This window comes from Myotis daubentonii, chromosome 19 (assembly GCF_963259705.1).
Source record: "Myotis daubentonii chromosome 19, mMyoDau2.1, whole genome shotgun sequence".
Taxonomy (NCBI): Eukaryota; Metazoa; Chordata; class Mammalia; order Chiroptera; family Vespertilionidae; genus Myotis; species Myotis daubentonii.
The window spans coordinates 23,801,458-23,821,418 of NC_081858.1; the positions used below are offsets into that span (position 1 = coordinate 23,801,458).

The 19,961-nt window shown below is 48.6% G+C and overlaps 1 protein-coding gene across 3 annotated transcripts in view; it reads left to right on the forward strand.

Moving 5' to 3' along the window:
• SEZ6L (seizure related 6 homolog like) overlaps nt 1-19,961 on the forward strand; it is a 132,080-nt gene that overhangs the window by 89,228 nt on the left and 22,891 nt on the right. For all 3 annotated transcript variants that reach the window (XM_059675859.1, XM_059675860.1, XM_059675861.1), the window contains exons 5-9: nt 343-528; nt 4,876-5,041; nt 8,085-8,251; nt 9,071-9,265; nt 11,900-12,038. In XM_059675859.1, the coding sequence (XP_059531842.1) occupies nt 343-528; nt 4,876-5,041; nt 8,085-8,251; nt 9,071-9,265; nt 11,900-12,038 (853 nt within the window). The remainder of the gene's footprint in view (nt 1-342; nt 529-4,875; nt 5,042-8,084; nt 8,252-9,070; nt 9,266-11,899; nt 12,039-19,961) is intronic.

Sequence of the window (19,961 nt, forward strand, 5' to 3'; positions counted from 1 at the left end):
ACCCCCGCTTGGGCAATACCGCCCCTTCTATGCGCAAGGAGAAGCCATTCTAGGTCCATGTGGAGAGGGGCTCAAACGAGGTTTGGGAATTCATTGTTCACCCCAAACTTGTTGCCTCTGGTTAGGCAGGGTTAGGGGATCTTTGTACCTAGAAAGGGTGCTCACCTGGCTTGTCTTGGTGCCATAGGGCCAACAAGAGACACAAAAATGCCCCCTGCAGCTCTCCGGAGCCACCAGGGACCCCATCTTTCCTCCCCAGCACACACTGGCTCCCAGGGTGTGGGTCCCGTTCTTTAGCTCTGCCCCCGGGGGGTGACTGTCTGCCTCTGCATTTCTCCCCAGCCTTCATGCTGAGCTGCAGCTTCCCCCGCCGGCCAGACTATGGGGACGTCACCGTGATGGACCTGCACTCGGGCGGGGTGGCCCACTTCCACTGCCACCTCGGCTACGAGCTGCAGGGCGCCAAGACGCTGACGTGCATCAACGCCTCCAAGCCCCACTGGAGCAGCCACGAGCCCATCTGCTCAGGTACCCGCCAGCCTCGGCTGGACCAACAGGGATGGCTCGGGAGGAGGGGCGAGACCAAGGCCCAGGGCATTAAGACTGACCTCAGGAAAAGGCTCTCACCCGGGGGAGAGACCACGCCAAATGCAGATGACCGCTGCCACGTACAGTGCATTATGTGATAAACGACACATCACATGAACTTCACCGTTAGTGACATTTAGTGCATTCACAGTATTGTGCCACCATCACCGCTGTGTAGCTCCAGACACCTTTCTCACCCCCAAAAGGAAACTCTGTCCCCGTTAGCAGGCACCCCCTTTCTTTTCTCCCCCTCCATCCTGGCCACCACCATATGCTTTGTGTCTCCACGAATTTGCCATTCCAGACATTTCATATCAGTGGAATCATATCATACATGATCTTTTGTGACTTGCTTCGTTCACTTAGCATATTGTTTCAAAGGTTCATCCATGTTGTAGCCTCTGTCAGAACTTTATGCCTTCCTCCGGCTGGATTATAGTCCATTGTATAGAGAGGCCACCTTATATCGTGTTCATTCATTGGTAGACAGTTGTTCCCACTTTGGGCTGTTAGGAATTTTGCTGCTATGAACATTTGTGCACGAGTTTTTGGGTGTACCTATGTTTCCATTTCTCTTGGGTATGTACCCAGTAGTGGAATTGCTGGGTCCTATGATAATTCTATGTGTAACTTTTTCAGGAACCGTCCAACTATTTTCCACAGTGGCTGCACCATTTTACATTCCCACCGGCCAGCCACGTTCAAGAGGACCAATTTCTCCACATTCCCGCTAACACTCGCTATTGTCCATGTGTTCTTTTTACTGTCATAGCCATCCTAGTGGGTGTGAAGGAGTATCTCATGTGGTTTTGATTTGCATTTCCCTGATGGCTAATAATATTATTGAGCATCTTTACATGCTCATCTTTACTGGCCATTTGTACATCTTCTAGGAGAAATGTCTGTTCAAGTCCTTTGCCTATTTTTTTCTTTGGTTGTTTGTCTTGTTGTTGTTGAGTTGAAAGAGCTCTTTATATATTCTGGCCACGAGACCTTTATTAGATACATGATTTGCAAATATCTTCTCCCACTCTGTGGGTTGTCCTTTCTTGTCTTGGTAGTGTCCTTTGATGCAAAAAAACCCCAAACAACCCATTTTTAATTTGATGAAGCCTAATGTATCTATTTATTCTCTTGTTCTTGTGCTTGTGGTGTTCATGCTGCCATATTTTGAGCCCAGTCAGTATGTACTGAGCACCATGCCAGGGCTGCAATAAATCCTCAAAGAATCCTATGTGGTAGAACCATTATCCCCATTATGCAGATAAGGAAACTGAAGCTCATGGAGGTGAAAGCACTTGGCCAAAGCCACCAGACAGCCATTGAATTGAATCCAGAACCCTTCTCTACTGAGCTCTTTCCCTTTCTACACCTTCACCACACAAAGTGCGGTCTGCAGACCAGCGAGATAACTCAAAATGCACAATCCTGGGCTTCATGCAGGACCAACTGCATCAACATCTGCACCTTAACATGTCCCTGCGTCATTCGTGTGCACATTGTAGACTGCGAGGCACTGGGCTATACCACACTGTTCCTGCACCAGTGGACAAAATCTCAGCTAACAAAACAGCAAAACCCTATTAGGTTCAAAAGTCCTGAAGGTGACCCGAAGAGTACAGGCTGCCATATTAATTGAGTGCCTACTATGTGCCAGGCCCTGAGCCATGTACAAGGAGAATACTTGGAGCAATCAACGTAACTCCTGCCTTCCAGGCATTCATGATCAGCAGAATTCAAAAAGCAAATGAGTGCTGATAATAAATCCTGAGATTTCATTGTTGCAGTATTGTTCCCCCAAGGCCCTACAGAATTTTTCTTCTTTTTAACAAAGAAAAAAAAACCCAAACCATAGGGCAGTTGGTCTCTGCGCCTCCCTCACGCTAATTTTTATCTATGTGTGAAATCAAGGAGGAATTAAGCCTCAATTTGTGCTAAGAAAGATAGATGGAGAGCCAGGGCTGGCAAAATGAAACCAAACAGAGCTATCAGTCGGCTTAATAAGGCAAGAAAGGGGAACAGAGAGGCAGCAAATGAGGGGCACCCTGGAGAGGACAGATGGCCTGCGCCCCCAGCATGGACAGTGTCCTCCACCTCCTTAGCTCCTGAGCCATGGGACGATGATGCTGGCTGTGTTTGGAGCTCCTCTGTGCCAGGGACTACACCAATCATTTCATTCGTTTCTCACCACAGCTACTTATTAAGGAGGGTGGAATTATTATCCCCATTTTACAGTGAACTCAAGGTTCAGAGAGCTTCCGTAACTTGTCCCAGATCCACAGCAGGTACCTGACACAGGCCAGGCTTGAACCTCCAATTTAGGACAGGAAGGCAGCCCGGAGAGAGACAGGGACACGGTGCTCTGTCCGTGGTGCTAAAAGGAGAGCTGGGCTTCTGGGCAATGTCATTGCTTGAAGTCAAGGCCGAGTCTCCTATTGCAAGTTCTCATTAGTCACCTGAAAACCATTTAATGAGAACCAAGTATCTCTTAAGACTAAGAATAGGCCTACCTCTTTTTTAAAAATATATTTTATTGATTTTTTACAGAGAGAAAGGGAGAGGAATAGAGAGTTAGAAACATCGATGAGAGAGTAACATCGATCAGCTGCCTCCTGCACACTCCCCACCGGGAATGTGCCCGCAACCAAGGTACATGCCCTTGACCGGAATCGAACCTGGGACCCTTCAGTCCTCAGGCCGACACTCTATCCATTGAGCCAAACCAGTTAGGGCAGGCCTACCTCTTTACACTTGTACAACTCTTCCCAATTCATAAATCATTTTTTAATATTTATTAGATTTTTATGATAAAAGTATTATATGGTTCTGCTAAAAAAATGTGTATATGTATATATTTTAATCCTCACCCAAGGACATGCTTTTTTATTTATTTTAGAAAGAGAGAGGAAGGGAGAGGGAGAGAGAGAGAGAGAGACATTGATGTGAAAGCGAAACATCGATAGGTCAACTCCCACATGCACCCCAACCAGGGATTGAACCCCACAACCTGGGCATGTGTGCTGACTGGGAATCGAACGTGTGATCTTTCGGTGCATGGGACAATGCCCAACCAAACTGAGTCACACTGGCCAAAGCTAAAAAAGCTTTTTTTCAAGAAATACAAAAATATAGAATATAGGAGCAAGTTACTTTTATATTTATGGTCTCGATTGACCCTTGCATATAGCTCATTGAAATAGTTATGGCAGACCATTTTCTAGATTTTTTTTTTTTACTTAAAGCATAGTAGCCTTTTCCTATATTCTCAACTATTTTTTGAGGGCACAGTTTCTAAAACTGTACGACTGGAATGTATTTATTTACCGAGCACCTGTGAGTAGACATTCATGTTGGTTATCCTGTTTTGTCTCTTAGGAAAAAAATCTACGCCCTAACCGGTTTGGCTCAGTGGATAGAGCATGGGCCTGCGGACTGAAGGGTCCCAGGTTCGATTCTGGTCAAGGGCATGTGCCTTGGTTGTGGGCACATCCCCATTGAGGGGTGTGCAGGAGGCAGCTGACCAATGTTACTCTCTCATTGATGTTTCTAACTCTCTATCCCTCTTCCTCCCTCTCTGTAAAAAAAAATCAATAAAATATATTTTTTTTTAAAAAAGAAATCTAGCCGTGGGCATCCTCATCCATACACTTCTGTGAAAACCTCTAAGTCTCTTCTTAGCATAAATTCCCAGAACCTCAATTACTAGGTCAAAGCATTTGGAAATACTTTCTAGATTTTTCACCAAATTGCTCTCCTGAAAGGTCATGCAATTTGCCTCCTGACCAGTCCTGAATGAGGGTAACCATTTTCCCTCACCTTCCCTCATCTCTGGTTTATTGCTACTTTTTACCTTGACCAATTTTGGTGGATGAAAATAGAATAGAGTTTAGAATGACATTTCTTTTGTTATTGGTGGGGGCTGAATGTTTTAGGGCTTACTGAGTACTCAAAGCATCTATCTGTTCAAACTGCCTATTTATGTCTTTCCGATGACCCTTTTGTAATGAAGAACCAGGGCACAGCCAGCACCATAGAAGCATCCTTAAATCACAGTCCTTCCCTACCATGAGACACACATGGTGATGGTTCAAATCATGGAATGACATCTCCTATCAAACAGGACGAACCCCACCCAGCAGGCCAGGGCTTCTCCGTGGTCTGTCTCTCTCTTCCCACCCTATTTGTTTCTCCCAAGAAAGGGTAGGGCTGGAGGTCAGGGGAGGATGGAACACTGACTCTCTCTCCCTCTCCCTTCTCCCTCTTCTCTCTCTCGCCTTCTGCCCCCAGCCCCATGTGGAGGGACTGTGCACAACGCCACCATCGGCCATGTCCTCTCTCCAAGTTACCCTGGCAACGCCAACGGGAGTCAGTTCTGTGTGTGGACGATCGAAGCTCCCGAGGGTCAGAAGCTACACCTTCACTTTGAGAGGCTGTTGCTGCATGAGAAGGACAGGTAAACCTCCGAGGGTCCCCGCAAAGAGCCTACGAGGTCGTCAGCTTTGATTTCTTCCTTTCCCAGGTGAGGAAGCGAGGGCCCGCCGAGGGAAAGGACTTGCCCTGGGCAGCACAAGGAAAGCACAGAAGGACAAGGAAAGAGGCAAAAGGGAATCTAGACCGCCCCCCCCCCCCCCGTCTCCTGTCTCCTCGTTCTTTCTCCTGAAAATCCCTTTTTGCACTTGAACAGGGAAAGAGTGTTCTTTCAGCTCCTGCTCTGTGCCCACTCACATACGCGGCTTCATGGAGAACAGGGAAATTAGAGGTTATAGGTTCCTGGTAGAGTAAGAAGCTGACATGGAAAAACTCGACTTAGGCACATGAAAGAACTAGGGAGAAGTCACCAGGCAGAATCTATGGGAGAACATGTCTGTAGACTCTAAGCCAGTGATTCTCAACCTTCCTAAAGCCGCGACCCTTTAATACAGTTCCTCATGTTGTGGTGACCCCCAACCATAAAATTATTTTCATTTCTACTTCATAACTGTAATTTTGCTACTGTTATGAATCATAATGTAAATATCTGATATGCTATATGTGTTTTCCGATGGTCGTGACCCACAGGTTGAGAACCCCTGCACAATATACATGGAAGGCAGAATCTTAACACTGTAGCATTCTGTGACCTTATGCTAGAATATTCTTGAATGTTCTTGAAATCTAGGACCTTAGCTGCTTAGGCTTGCTGTCTTGGGTTTGGTTCCCTTGGAAACAGAGATGCGACAAGGATGTGAGGAGAAGTCGTTGACTTGGGAGTTGATCCTAGAATATACTGGTAGAGGCATGAGAAGGTGAGCAAGGGAGGAAAGGGAGTCAGCACAGGATGCACTAATAAGCAGGTGGCTGTGTGGGCACGTGGGGTTCTGTCCACTGGGGATCCTGGGAAACTGTGTTGAGCATTGTCAGAGTGGTCCTTCTTGAGGGTCAGGGAGCTGGGCTACTTACCTACCACCCCATCCATCACTGGATGAAGGATGCTCCTGGGCACACAAACTCCCTGGCATTGCCTTCCACCCTTGGAGCTACTGAGCTGGCTGGCTCTCAGAGACTTTGGATAAAAATCCAGCAGAAACTATGTGAGCCCTGCGTGCTGAAGGGATATGGGAAGAGTGCTGACAGCATTTACTGGTGGATGGATCAGACTGTGATCTTAGAATTACAGTGTCTGGGCTTCTTTGACATTTCAAACCAAGACCATTAACCTCATTGGGTGGGAAGGGATTCTTATAGAAAACACCAGACAACTAGTAACTTACCCAATCTTGAGTCCACTTCCCCCCAAGTAGTCCAGCTTTACCCTGAACAACTCCATACCAATAAGTCCCAGCTTTAACTGTAGGGTGCAGGAATGGGGCATCTTGGTAGCATCTGAATGACTCTTTAAAAGTCTGGGGACTCTTGAAAAACAGATTCCCAGTCTTTCCTTCTGGAAACTGATTGAGAAGCCAAACCTGGGAACTCTGGGAAAAGGACATGTTCTAAAACATAGACCCTGGCTCTGCCTCGTCTGAGTGGTAGCGGGGGTAAGCCAAGTTTGCATTTTATAGACCAGAATGTGGGCAGGAAGAAAAAAAGTCAATCAAATGAGTATTTTCTGGAAGTTACTGAAATCATGGTCAGTGAGCCGCCGGTGGCACTGTAGCGTCACTGGTGGTTTCTATGGGGCCCTGCCAAGTTCTCAAGTGTGTCCGTAGGGAGGGAAGTTTGTAGTGGTTCAGGGGGTTTAAAAGTCAACACACGCACACAGTGCAACACTTGTTGTGCTAAGAAGAAAGGAACAATTAAATGTTATTTGTTCCATATATTTGCTCGAGGGGGAAAAAGCTAATATAACACAATATTTAAGTTGCAAGAGCTTAGCGCTAGATAAGAAATGGGACCTGATCTAACCTTGGGAAAAGCAGAGAATATAAATTGGGGTCACATGTTGAAGGGCTTTGAATGCCCGACTGCTTCAAGAGAACCATGGAAGGCTTTTGAGTAGAGGATGTGCATGAAGGAAGGTTTAATGATAACCCTTCCCTACCCCCCCCCCAAAAAAATGAAGTCTAGGATTCATACTTTTTTTAAATGAAGTCTTTCTAAACTCCAGTTCCATGATATGCAGCATGAAAGGTGGGTTCTCTGGTCAGACATGTTTGGGAGACACCATATACCCTATCCCTGTCTTGGAAGGTACTAATGTGCATTAGCCAGCAAAGGCACTGACAAGTCCTGCAGGAAGAAGATGTTTAATTTCTATTTAGCCCAGCATTTTCCAAACCCATTTGACTACAGACTACATATGGTTTTGAGATCAAATGTATGGCTATTTCAGACATTCGAAAGAACGTAACTAGAAAATTGTTATTTAGGGGAGATTAAGAGGCTACCAAGATTCTGAGACCTTGAGGTTTTCCCCCAGAGTGACCTCCTTTGTCAAAGGCTTTAGTTCTTTGAAAGAGGATTCCTGGGGCATGGCCCCCAAGATACAACAGAGTTAGCAGGGATCAGAAGACTGTGAAGGGGTTCCTCCTCACTCTTGGGTATAAATTAATCGGTATCAGCTAATTAGCATGGTTTATTCCATCAGACACATCGCTTTCCCTATAACCTCAGAATCAATCCGTGAGTCTAGGACAGGGGTGGGCAAACTTTTTGACTCGAGGGCCACAATGGGTTCTTAAACTGGACTGGAGGGCCGGAACAAAAGCATGGATGGAGTGTTTGTGTGAACTAATATAAATTCAAAGTAAACATCATTACATAAAAGGGCACAGTCTCTTTTTTTTTTGTTTTAATCCGGCCCGCGGGCCGTAGTTTGCCCACGGCTGGTCTAGGACAAGCTTTCTACAGAACACGAAACAGCTTCCATAACATAAGGCAGCTTGTCTGGGCAAGTAGGGGGCCAAGTTGGGATTTAAATCTGGGAATGAGAGGGGCTCCATGCACACCCCTCCGGCTGCTGTGTCGGTACCCCGAGAAGACCTCTCAGGGGCCCTCCTCTCCTTTCCCACTGTCAGGATGATGGTCTACAGCGGGCTGACCAACAAGTCTGCTCTTCTCTATGACTCCCTTCACACCGAGAGTGTCCCTTTCGAGGGCCTGCTGAGCGAGGGCAATAGCATCCGAATCGAGTTCACGTCCGACCAGGCGCGGGCAGCCTCATCCTTCAACATCCGGTTCGAGGGTGAGGGAGCATGGGCCCCCCCCCTCTCCTGGGGTGGTGGTGGGGGATCAGGGGAAGCATGGCGGGGCTGGGGCTGGGTCCTGGGAGGTAGAAACCTGGCTGTCCAAAGATGGGGGAGACCCTGTGACCAAACTGACCCCTGGATTTGTAATAACAACACCCACCACTTACTGAGCACTTACTCTGCGCCCAGTGTCTTATGCCCGTGTGCATGTGATGTTTGCCACGCTGTAACATGAGAGGTGTTGTTATCTTCGAGGTGAGTACACTGAGGTGAGGGAACTTGAGTTAGAAGAAAACGGAGGTAAGGCTCTGTCCAGCTTGAGTCTGGATCCCTAAGCTCGCTCTGCTCAGTGAGACCTCTCAGGGTCCAGCCACCCCTTCCGCCAAGAAACGTTAGCCAGGGCCTCTCCTGCTCAGCCCTGGCCCTTTAAGAAAGGATGCCCTTGGGGAACTTTCTGTCCCATCTTCCCTAAGAAAAGTTGGTCTTTCTCTTGGACAGACTTACAGTTTCAAGTGGCAGAAATTGGGGCTCTTAGTTATGGGACATGGGAAGAATCCATATGGGACAGAAAAAAGAATTTAAACACAAAAACGCTGCAGGGTTGGGAGGGCAGAGAGTCTTAGTTCTATTTTAAATGTGAAAAACAGTGAGACCCCGAGACACCAAAGGAATGGCCCCTGGACCCAGATCACAGGGTCTGGTGCCCGTTTTCTTCGGCGCGTCCCCAAATGTGAAGAAGGGACCATCCTGAGAGGCAGCCTGGGAGCCGTCCTGGACTCATCTGAGCTGCTGCCCCCTGTGCTCCCCCTCCCCAGCCTTTGAGAAAGGCCACTGCTACGAGCCCTACATTCAGAATGGGAACTTCACCACATCCGACCTGACCTACAACATCGGCACCATAGTGGAGTTCACCTGCGACCCCGGCCACTCCCTGGAGCAGGGCCCAGCCGTCATTGAGTGCGTCAACGTGCGGGACCCGTACTGGAATGACACGGAGCCCCTGTGCAGAGGTGAGTGGCCCACCGCCCGCCTCCTGGGGCTCCCGGGACCTCCACCCCCCAGATGGAAAAAGCAAGGTGAATGGTTACAGGCCTGTCACCACTTTACTTACCAATTTTAGGAGCAGAACCCTTTCCAGGACTCCTGTCCTGTGGGTGAGGTTTGCTGCTTGTCCTTGGAAAAATCGACAATTTTTAAAAATGTTTTTATTGATTGATTGCTATTAGAGTAAGGAAAGTGGGCAGAGAGAGAGAGAGAGAAACGTTGATTTGTTGTTTCACTTATTTATGCATTTGTTGGTTGATTATTGTATGTGCCCTGACAGGGGATCGAACCTGCAACCTTGGCATATCGGAACAATGCTCTAACGAACTGAGCTACCTGGCCAAGGCAAAATCAATACATTTTCTTTTTTTAATAAACAAAAAAAAAAATCAAAATTATTGCACAAGCACCATGTCATTAAACCATTTCTCAGTGAATGACTTTAGATTCCTGTAATCCTTGAAACTTAGACCTAAAAGAGACTTTCAAAGTCGCACAGTGCAATGTAAATGTTTCAGAACCAACTTCATCAATGTAGCTGATGAGCAGTAAAGGTCATTGGGAAAATATGGGAAGACAAAAGCCACGCCCAGTCCCATTACCCATTACGTAAAATCACCCCCAATGCGTGTCCTTCCTTCCAGCCCACCTGCTATGCAAAGGTGACTTGTTTTACAAAAACACTAGAAGCCCGATGCACGAAATTCATGCAAGAGTAGGCCTTCCTTCCCCCGGCTGCCAGCACCAGCTTCCCTCTGGCACCTGGGACCCGGGCTTCCCTCGCAGCCCCAGCTTCGCCTGGAAGGACGTCCGGTCTAATTAGCATGTTATGCTTTTATTACTATAGATTAACTGTAATGATACTGGATATGCAATATTTATCATGAAAATTGATCAGTTTTAAGAGGTGCCTCTTTGTCCAGGCACAGAGGTGCAGCTTAGTGACAAGATCTCTACATAGATTTCAGCTCCTATGCGCCCCCTCCGTTATGTATTCCTGTGCAGTGCACAACCACCCCCCAACCCAGCAGTCCCGAGCCCAATTATTAGTAATGGTGATAATGACAGTTGTTAATAAGAGTGCAAAACCTGTGCTCCAGGCACTCTGCCAAGGGCTGTATGCGATTACCTGATTTAATCCTCACTGCAGCCCTTCCTGTGGCCCCATTTATAGAGGAGAAAACTGAGGCTGCCCAGTGACATGCCTAAGGACACGAGGAGGGTAACTGGCAGGGGCGGGATTGGCACTCAGGTCTCCCTGTGCTCTGAGCCCCTCTGGACAGCGTTGGCTTATAGGACCTCCTCTACGCAGGCCCCAGTGCTCTGCCCTCCCCATTTCCCAGATTCAGGGCGGCTGAGCCACCCGAGCCTGGATCCCTGGGGAGCCTGGGAATAATGAAGAGAACCCTCGCTCCTGGCAGCCGCCACCTGGATGGTGGTTGGCGTGAAATAACAGCCCCGCGTGGTGAGGGATTGATCTCTGTATTAAATGTGCTGGTTTAACAGAGCGGAATTTATTGGTGCTTTGGCCTCTGCCACACTGAGAACTTTCCAACGCGGTAAACACAGAGTGGAATTTAAAGGGCCAGGCGCCAGGTATGGTCATATCTCTGCCTCCAGTTCAGAGACAGGGTCTTTCACAGCTGGTTAATGATGAATTACGGAGCACTTACCTCGTGCCAGGCACTGTGCTGTGTTCGACACCCATGAGTTCAGTTATGCTCCAGAATAACCCAGTGACGTCAGCAGTGGTGTTACCCCGGCTTCATAGAGAAAGGAAACTGAGGCTCCAAGAAGTTACCTGCCTTGTCACACAGTGTGTTGCTGTCAGAAGAAAGGCTCAAATCCAGGTCCACCTGACCTGAATGCACCATGTCTTAGCCACTACTGACCCTGAGACAAGAAAGAACTGGCTATTGAGGGTTCCTTCAGCCCTGTGAGCTCTGTCCTTGGTCCTGAAAGAACTATAGACTTGTCTTCACCAACCCCCAATAGAGGAGGCAGGTGGTCAGCCCTAATTTAATCTCCCCACAGACATGTGTGGACATCCTGAGGTGAAGGCACCTGTTCACCAAACATGGCAAGCCATGGCTGTATAACTTCACACTCTTTAAAAAAAATATATATATATATATATATACACACACACACACACACACTATTGATTTCAGGGAGGAAGGGAGAGAGACATAGACACATTAATAACTAGAGGCCCAGTGCATGAATTCATGCACAGGTGGGGTCTGGCCTGGCCAGGGGGAAGGGGACACGGGAGGTTGGCCAGCCGGCCCTGCCCCCTGGTTGAACTCCCTGTTGAACTCCTGGTCGAACTCCCGGTCAAGGGGACAATTTGACAATTAGGCTTTTATTATATAGAATGAGAAGGAATCATTGATCAGTTCTTCCTGCACACCCCCTACTAGAGATCAAGCCCACAATCTGGTCATGTGCCCTGACTGGGAATCGAACCGTGACCTCCTGGTTTGTAGGTTAATGCTCAATCACTGAGCCATGCTGGTGGGGCAATATCCCACGCTCTTAACCTCTATGCCATAGTGACTTCCTCATAAATAAAGCGTGTCTGTCTCTGTCTTTTACAGCCATGTGTGGTGGGGAGCTGTCTGCTGTGGCTGGGGTAGTGCTGTCCCCGAACTGGCCAGAGCCGTATGCGGAAGGTGAAGATTGTATCTGGAAGATCCGCGTTGGGGAGGAGAAACGGATCTTCTTAGATATCCAATTGTGAGTGTTTATCGGTGGACCCCCACCCCACCCCAACTCATTCAGACTTAGGAAGAAATTGGTCCTGCTTTATTATTTCAGCCAATATTAAATAAGCATCTACTATTTGTCAGGGGCTGTGCAAAGAACTGGGGTCCCAGTGGTGAAGGAAACAACCTCATACACACAGAGAGAAAGCCCCTATGCTCAGGAAATTCTGGCTACTAAAGAAGCAGGCACAAAATGAGGAAATAAACCAATAATTGTGTACTATAACTCTGATCACTGATGTAAGGATAGGTGTGTGGTGCTATGAGATTCTGTAATGGAGATGTGATATAAAGAGAAAAATCAGGAAGGCCTTCCTTGGGGATTTGATGCTAAAGCTCAGAACTAAAGGATGGGTTGGAGTGGTGCACCCACAAGGAACAGAACATGCAAAGGCCCTGTGGCCAGAGCAAACACAGCATTTCAAAGGACTGACTGACTGGGGTTGCCAGGAGGAGGAGGGTTCTGTAACACAGACTCTCTGTGTTGCAGTAGTTTACTTCCTGTCTGTCTCTCTCAACTACACCAGCAGGTCCTTGCAGTCAGAGCCTGGTCTGACTAAACTCTGTTCTAGGGTCTAAGACAGAGCATGGCACATACTAGATGCTCAGTAAATGGTTTCTCAATGAAGAAATGCTATATGAATGGACTTACTGGCTGTGTGGCTGTTTCCTGTACTCATTGATGGTACCTTTTAGATGTTCCAATTAAAACGCCCCCCACCAATGCCCCATGGCTGGTGTTTGCACACAGTAGGTGCACAGCCTGGTAGGGACATGGAGAAAAAGCTTTCCTGAGAAAGTAGCATCGAAATCAGGGGTGACGTTGTCCCCAGGGGGGCACTTGACAGTATCTAGAGGCATTTCTGGTTGTCACAATTGATGATGGGCGGGAGAGCTACCGGGATCTAGTGATAAGAGTTCAGGGATGCTGCTGAGCATCCTACACTGCACAGGACAGCCTCATCACAAAGAATTAGCCAGCCCCAAATGGCCATCATGCCAAACTAGAGAAACCCTCATCGATGCCGAGACCTGAAAGACAGAAAGAAGATGGGCAAAGATGGACGGGAACAGTGTTCCAACCCAAAGGAATAGTATGTGCTAAGGTCCAGAAGCAGGAAAGCACCATGCTCTTGCCCTTTGTCCATGATCTCAAACATGTGCTGAACACATAGTGCATCCCAGGCCTTCACATCCTGGGTGCCTCACAACAAGCAATGCAGTGGGTTCCGTGATTAGCTCCATTTTACAGATGAGTAAACTGAGGCTCAGAGAGATGGAAGACTATGATCACCTGGCTGGGAACTGGAGGGGCTAGGATTCACACCCGGCTGGCTGGGTCTCTAGGGCCTGGGAGGAAGCCCCGTGTATCCGGAGCTCAGTGATATAGGAGGTAGCAGTGGAATCAGGCAGGGCCATGAAGGTCGCACTGGAGAGTCTGGATTCGCCCTAATTGGGTAGCAGAGGAAGGGCGTTAAGCAGTTAACAGGATTAAAACTTTGGCGAGGGGAGCCCAGTCCTCCAGTCACCAGCCCGGGGCTTTCTCTGGCAAACTCTGGCACACACTTGGCAGAGTGGCATCTGGACTTGGCACCCTCTTCCTCCCCCAGAGGGAGTGAAAATAGCATCTCACCAGCGAGGGTTACGCGAGGCCCGAGAGCTGCTGGGTTTAATTTATCTCGTTTGGTTTCCGCTGACAGTTTTAGTAAACCAATTTGAGTTTGATAGTAAAAATAATTTTGTCCTCAGGGCCCCTCAGCCCTGCCTAAGTGTTTGCAATTGTTATGTATCACAGTGGCCCGGAAGGAAGCATTTGCACTGCAAACCGAGATGGGTAGGTGGCCCACAGTAGGCGCTGGGCAGTGTATGCTGAGTCATGAGGACATAGCCATGTGTGCCCGGCACCTGGGGACTTTTTTCCTCCCTCATCTACTGGGCAGGTCTGTTGATGCTATGGGCATTTAAGATAATGGTTCTAATGAGTCACTACTTATATGGGACCTACTATGTGCTGGGTAGTTTATATCCATGAGCAATAATGAATGTGCACATTATTATGTAGAGATAATAATGACATAATTTAAAGCTAATGTGAGTAGAGATCATTATAGAGGGGTGATCACCCGATTTGGAGATAAGGTATGCAGAGCACAGTGCATGGGGTCTGGCGCATAGTGGGAGCTTCATAAATGGAGATCACGGTTACCAAGAATCCTTGTAAGACAGATATTACCATCATTATGTTGTGGATTTGGAACTGACGGCACAGAGAGGTTAAGTGGCTTCCTCAGGTCACACAGCCAGGAAAGGACAGAGCCAGAGTTTGCACACACCGAAGCCTCCACTTCCATTGACTTAAACAGCCTTTGTGGGGACCAGCTATATGTCTGTGATGAAGCAAGGGGCTCCCGGACATCGCTCGAGTTCAGGAAGAGATGTAGGGCCATAAATAAACAAGGTGAGAAGCTGTGGATGGCGGGGTGGGGATGGGGCCGTAGCAGGACGCTGGATTTACCTTGGCGGGTTGTAGAAATGTCACAAAGAGGGCGACATCCAAGCAGAATCTTGAGTGTTGGTCAAGCTGCAATGGAGACAGGGCTTTCCAGGAGGGGCCCATGAGAGCAAAGGATTCAAGCAAGTGCAAACAGTGAATGTTAGGTGCCCACTGGATGCCCGGTATTGCAGCAGCAATTAGGATCATCTGCTTTGCATTACTGGTTTGGCAGTGGGAACAGGTGCACAATCTTAAAATGAGCCAGGAGCCCCCAGGCTAAACCTCCGCACCCCAAATACCTAGTCCTTAACCCTCCATGAACCTCCCAGCGCCTTCAGGGGATCTGCCACTTAACGCTAAAACACAACTGAGCGTGAACTTTTTAAATCCTTAGGGATATGTTAAATATCTATCTGTCTTCTATCTATCTCAAAATAAAGCATAGAATGGCAAATAAAACAACTAAGGAATTATTGGTGAAGACATCAAAGAATGGAAGACCTGGGAGGGGCCCAGAGAGGGGAGGTAACTTACCCGGCATCACACAGCAAGTCAGAGTTAGGACCAAATAGACAACTGAGCGTGGCTGCAGGGGCTGAGCACAGAGGCCACAGCCTTGAAAATGCCATGTGGCCTGGGAGCTGCCGAAGCTTCCAGAGTCCAAAAGAACTGCCAGGAAATCCCGACTCTGCTGCTCACCAGCTCTGTGGCCTCGGGGGGGGGGGGGGGGTGCGACCTGCCTCACTTTATTCCCAGAGCCAGGCACCTAGTAAGTGCTCAGTAAATATCTATTAAATGTTTACAAGAGAGATGGTGAGTGTGGAAGTTAACCAGATAGGCAAAGGTCTTAGTAAGGTTTCTGACATAAAATAAACGAATACCCTCAGCTAACTCTAGTTTCACACACACACACACACACACACACACACCATTATATGCCAGGTTTTATGCTAAACACTTGGCGTGCATTATTTCAGGGATGATGTTGGCCATTGTAGTATCATCGTTAAAATCAATGTCTGATGTTCATTGAGCATCTACTATTTGCCAGTTACTATGGCAATTCATTTAATTCTTACAAAGAAAACTATATGATATCACTGTACCTAGCCCCCTTTTATAAATAAGGAAACTGAGGCTTAGAGAGGGGAAGTCACACAGCCAAGGTCACGCAGCTAGGAAGAGGCCAAGTCAAGACTTGAACTCAGGCCCTAATCGGTTTGGCTCAGTGGATAGAGCGTCGGCCTGCGGATTCAAGGGTCCCGGGTTCGATTCCGGTCAAGGGCATGTACCTTGGTTGCAGGCACATCCCCAGCAGGGGGTGTGCAGGAGGCAGCTGATCAATGTTACTCTCTCATCGATGTTTCTAACTCTCCCTCTCCCTTCCTCTCTATAAAAAATCAATAAATATATTAAAAAAAGACTTGAACTCAGGTCTCTGGGGCCAACACCAGTGTTATAACCACGCAATAAATGGTAGTGAGGTGCTTAACAAAGGAGAAAGCCCTAGCCCCATCTTACAGAAGAAGAAACTGAGGCTCAGAGAAGTAACACCCCTCCCCCCCCCATTCCCCAGACACCTATTGCAAATATATGTCTATCTCTGAAGGAAAAAAGTTTCCACCAAACTCTATCGTCCCTTCCCTGGCTCCACTGCAAAGCCCAGCCCGAAATATCTCTGTTTAGGGGCCCCAGCACAGTTCTTTAACCAGGAAATAAAAGGATCTAATAGCAAAGCTCAATAACCACATGATTGATAGCGGAAGAATGTTTCTCTTCGGCTGCTGCCAATCTGCTTGGTGCTAAGTTAATTCCACACCTTAAATAGCAAGTGCCTTGTCCAGAGGCCCTTCAATCCTTCGGTGATATCGCTGCTTCGAGCTGCAAGAATTCAGCGTGGGAGCCAGGCAAGAAGGGAGAGTCAGGAGTCAAGGGCAGCACTGGCCCCAGAAGCACAGATGTTCAGACACCAGCAGAAATCATGGGTGAAACAGCCATCATAGAAACAAAAGTCTTCCAGTCTATCAGCAGAGGGAGATGGGATTTCCCCAGAGCCAAAGGTCTAAGGAACCCGAGAAGGAACCGTGAAGTTCATAGAGCCCAACTTCCATCATGTTGCAGGTGAAGAAACTGAGCCCCAGAGACGAGAAGAGACTGCCCCCAGACCACTCTGTCAGCCAGCTACTGCTGCATAACAAATTAATCCAATCTCAGCAGCATGGAACACCAGATGTGTCGCATTGCTCACGAGTCTACAGCTCAGTGGGGTGATTTTTCTGGGTTCAGCTGGTTCACTCGTGTCTGTGGGAAGCTACAGGCTGGGGAGGTGGCTGTGTGGATTGTCGCTGACCTTTCTTGTGTATTTGGGGTGGGGTGGCTGTTGGACTCTCTAGGCCCAGATGGAGATGATTCATCTCTGCCGCACATGTCACTCATCCTCCAACAGCTAGCTCAGGCTTCTTGCCATGGTGACTTGCCAGGGTTCCAAGACAACGAATCATTGGTGGCCTCCTGAGAGTAGACTAGCAGCATCATGTCTGCATCATCCTGTGGCAAGTCACAAAGCAAGGGCAGCCCGATCCAAGGGGTGGAGGAACAGACTCCATTTCTTGATGGCAGGTGCTTCAAAGCCTTGCTGCAAAGGCTGTGGACACAGAGAGGGGCAGAGTTTCGAGACCATTTTTGTCCTCAAACTATCACAGCCAAAGAAGAGCGGAGGCCAGAACTCGGGTCTCCCGGCTCCAGTCCGAAGCTCCAAATGGCATGACTGTGTGCAATGACCCTACGCGTGCCCGGCATTATCCGATTGTACCCGTGAGGAATCCGAGGCTCAGAGGGTGAAGTAACTTGCCTGCGACCCCCCAGCTAGGAAGTGAAGGAGACGGGATTCGCACCTAAGCGTGGTCCCTGGCATTTAGAAGGCTCAGAAAATACTTCTTTCTCTGCCTGATGCTTCCATCGTGTGGGAGGACACGCTGGAGAGAGCCTGAATTTTCTCAGAAAGAGGAAAAGGCCTTTGCCTGTGGGAGGGAGCCTTGGTTTCCGATCCCAGCTCTTCTGCTTCTTGGCTCCATGGCCTCGGACAAGTTATTTCACTTTTCTCAGCCTCACTTTCCTGTCTTCCAAGGGAGGGTGATAATGGCACCCACCTCTTAGAGTCTCTGAGATGAAGACTGGGCAAGGGCCTGACACATGGCACACACCCGGTCGTTTCATTGGCAGCTAGGGTGATGATGAATTCCTTCCATGGTGTTGTGGCCGTGGCCATTGTTAAGGAACTTTTTTTACAATTGGTATATTCTGAGATTTTCATCTAAACACGGAAGCCCAGGCTGGGCAAGGGACTTGTCCATCATCACAGAGCAGAGAAGTGGCAGGTGGGGTACCTCTCACTGAGGTCCCCTGACACCAGATTTTGTGGCCAAATCCATTCACCTCTTAGCAGACCGTGTAGTTTGTTCTCCATATTTTTAAGCAGAAAGATGCCCTGATGATGTTACTTACAGCTCTCGATAACATTACTCCCGTTTTACAAGGGAGGATACTGTGGCTCAGAGATGTTCAGCTACTTTTTCAAGGTCACCCAGCTACAAACCAGACCGTCTAGGATTTTTATCCAGAGCCCGTTCTTTTAGCAGTTTCTTGAGACGGAGCCAAAACACCAGGGTGACTAGGGACCGATTTTAGTAGGCGAAGCAGCCCAGAGCTGTTGGGTGTCCCAGGTCCACAGTGCTGGGTGTGGGGTCTCATGTCATTGGCACTGACGAAGCTTTGCCCGCCCTGTTCAGAGATGGCTCAGTCTGGGGATGTGGAAATGGGGAGCAGCTCAGCCTGTGTGGTGACCCCAGAGGAAAGCATGCCCAGCACAGTGGGTGGGGGTGGGGCTCTTTCTTCTCTTTCCTTTTGGGCAGAAGAGGAGAATTGATTGAAAAGGGCAGAAAAGTGGAAAGAAAGGAAAAACAAGAAAGAAAAATAGACTAGAAAACACGGACTGTGTCTCATTGCCACGGAAACCGCAGAGGAGCCGCTTTCAGTCCTGGCAGCCTCCTGGATCTTTAAGATCGCAGGCGCCAGGGCCCCACCCCCGGGGAGGCTGAGGGCCTCATTAGTCCGGGGTGCGGCCTGGGCATCATCTGAGTTTTTAAATCTCCCCGCGATGCTCAGCTGCAGCCAGGACTGAGAACCACTGGATGGGGATGGGGCTCCGAGTCGGCCTGGACAAGCACTTGGTGAATGTTGGGGGAGAGAGGAAGGGAGGGAGGAAGATGAGGACAAGGGGAGGAACACAGAAGCAAGTAAGAAAACTGCTCATTTTTTATGCTTTCAGGTGTCCTTTTAGGGAGCCAAAGAGATTGGTTTTTCGTGCCCTCCCTGAAGTCCACATGCTTTCTTGTGGTGTCTGCCATGTTATCAAATTAAATGGAAACCAAATTAGCACTGGGCCGAAGGGCCCTCAGCAATCCCACGTGCTGAGCAGCGTCTGGTGCTGGCTGCGCACAGGAAGGAGCTGAGGCCTTGGGATCGGGCCTGTCTGGGCTCAGTTGACCCCTCTGACAAATGGGATCCCTAACCTTTTCTCTGACCACCTTGCTATGTGGTTGGGGGGACCTGATCAAACATGGACACAAAGGAACTCTAAACAGGACTAGTTTTCTGGCCTTCCAGAGAAACATGTTTTATCTAAGTTTGATCGTACCTCCAACTGCATCTGTAGACTTTGGTCCTCATTTCCCCCTTATTTAAATCCTGTGGTCTATTTCATCACCATCTCTGCTGTCCCGTGGGGATCCTGCCTTACTTGCAAGATGCTATTTTCTTAGGAAAGTCGCTTAATAACCCCTCCGAGCCTCGGTTTGCTCATCTGGGAAATGGAGATAAATTCACCATCATTCACTCTTGTCAGCAGCATTTATTTCACCTGTGCCGGGTTTCAGGGACATGCGGACCAAGAGCCCGTCCCCTCAGGGAGCTCGCAGCCCCGGGAAAGGTGCCCCGGGTTCTGCCTTTGACTTCGGAGGTTTGGATTCTGGCTCTCCTGGTTGACCGGCTCTGTGAGCTTCAGAACGTTTCTTCACCTCTGGGTGCCTCGGTTTGCTTATCTGCGAAATGGGTGGCAACAGTGGTACTCACAGTGTTTGTCTGATGGTAAAATGAAATTGGTGCCTGTGAGGCGCTTAGAACAGCTCCCGGCCTGTAGGAAGCCTATGGAGACCTGGGCTGGTTATATCGCTGTAAATGTCGAGTGGGTAGGGAGCATAGCAGGACCTTAAGGAATTAGTAAAATGTCAAGCAGAGAGGTGAGGAGTGGCATTCCAGGTAGAGGGAGCAGCATAGGCGAAGGCAGGTCTAGGGGAGACGAAAGGCCTGCGGTACAAAGATGTTGAGACAGCAAAAATGGCA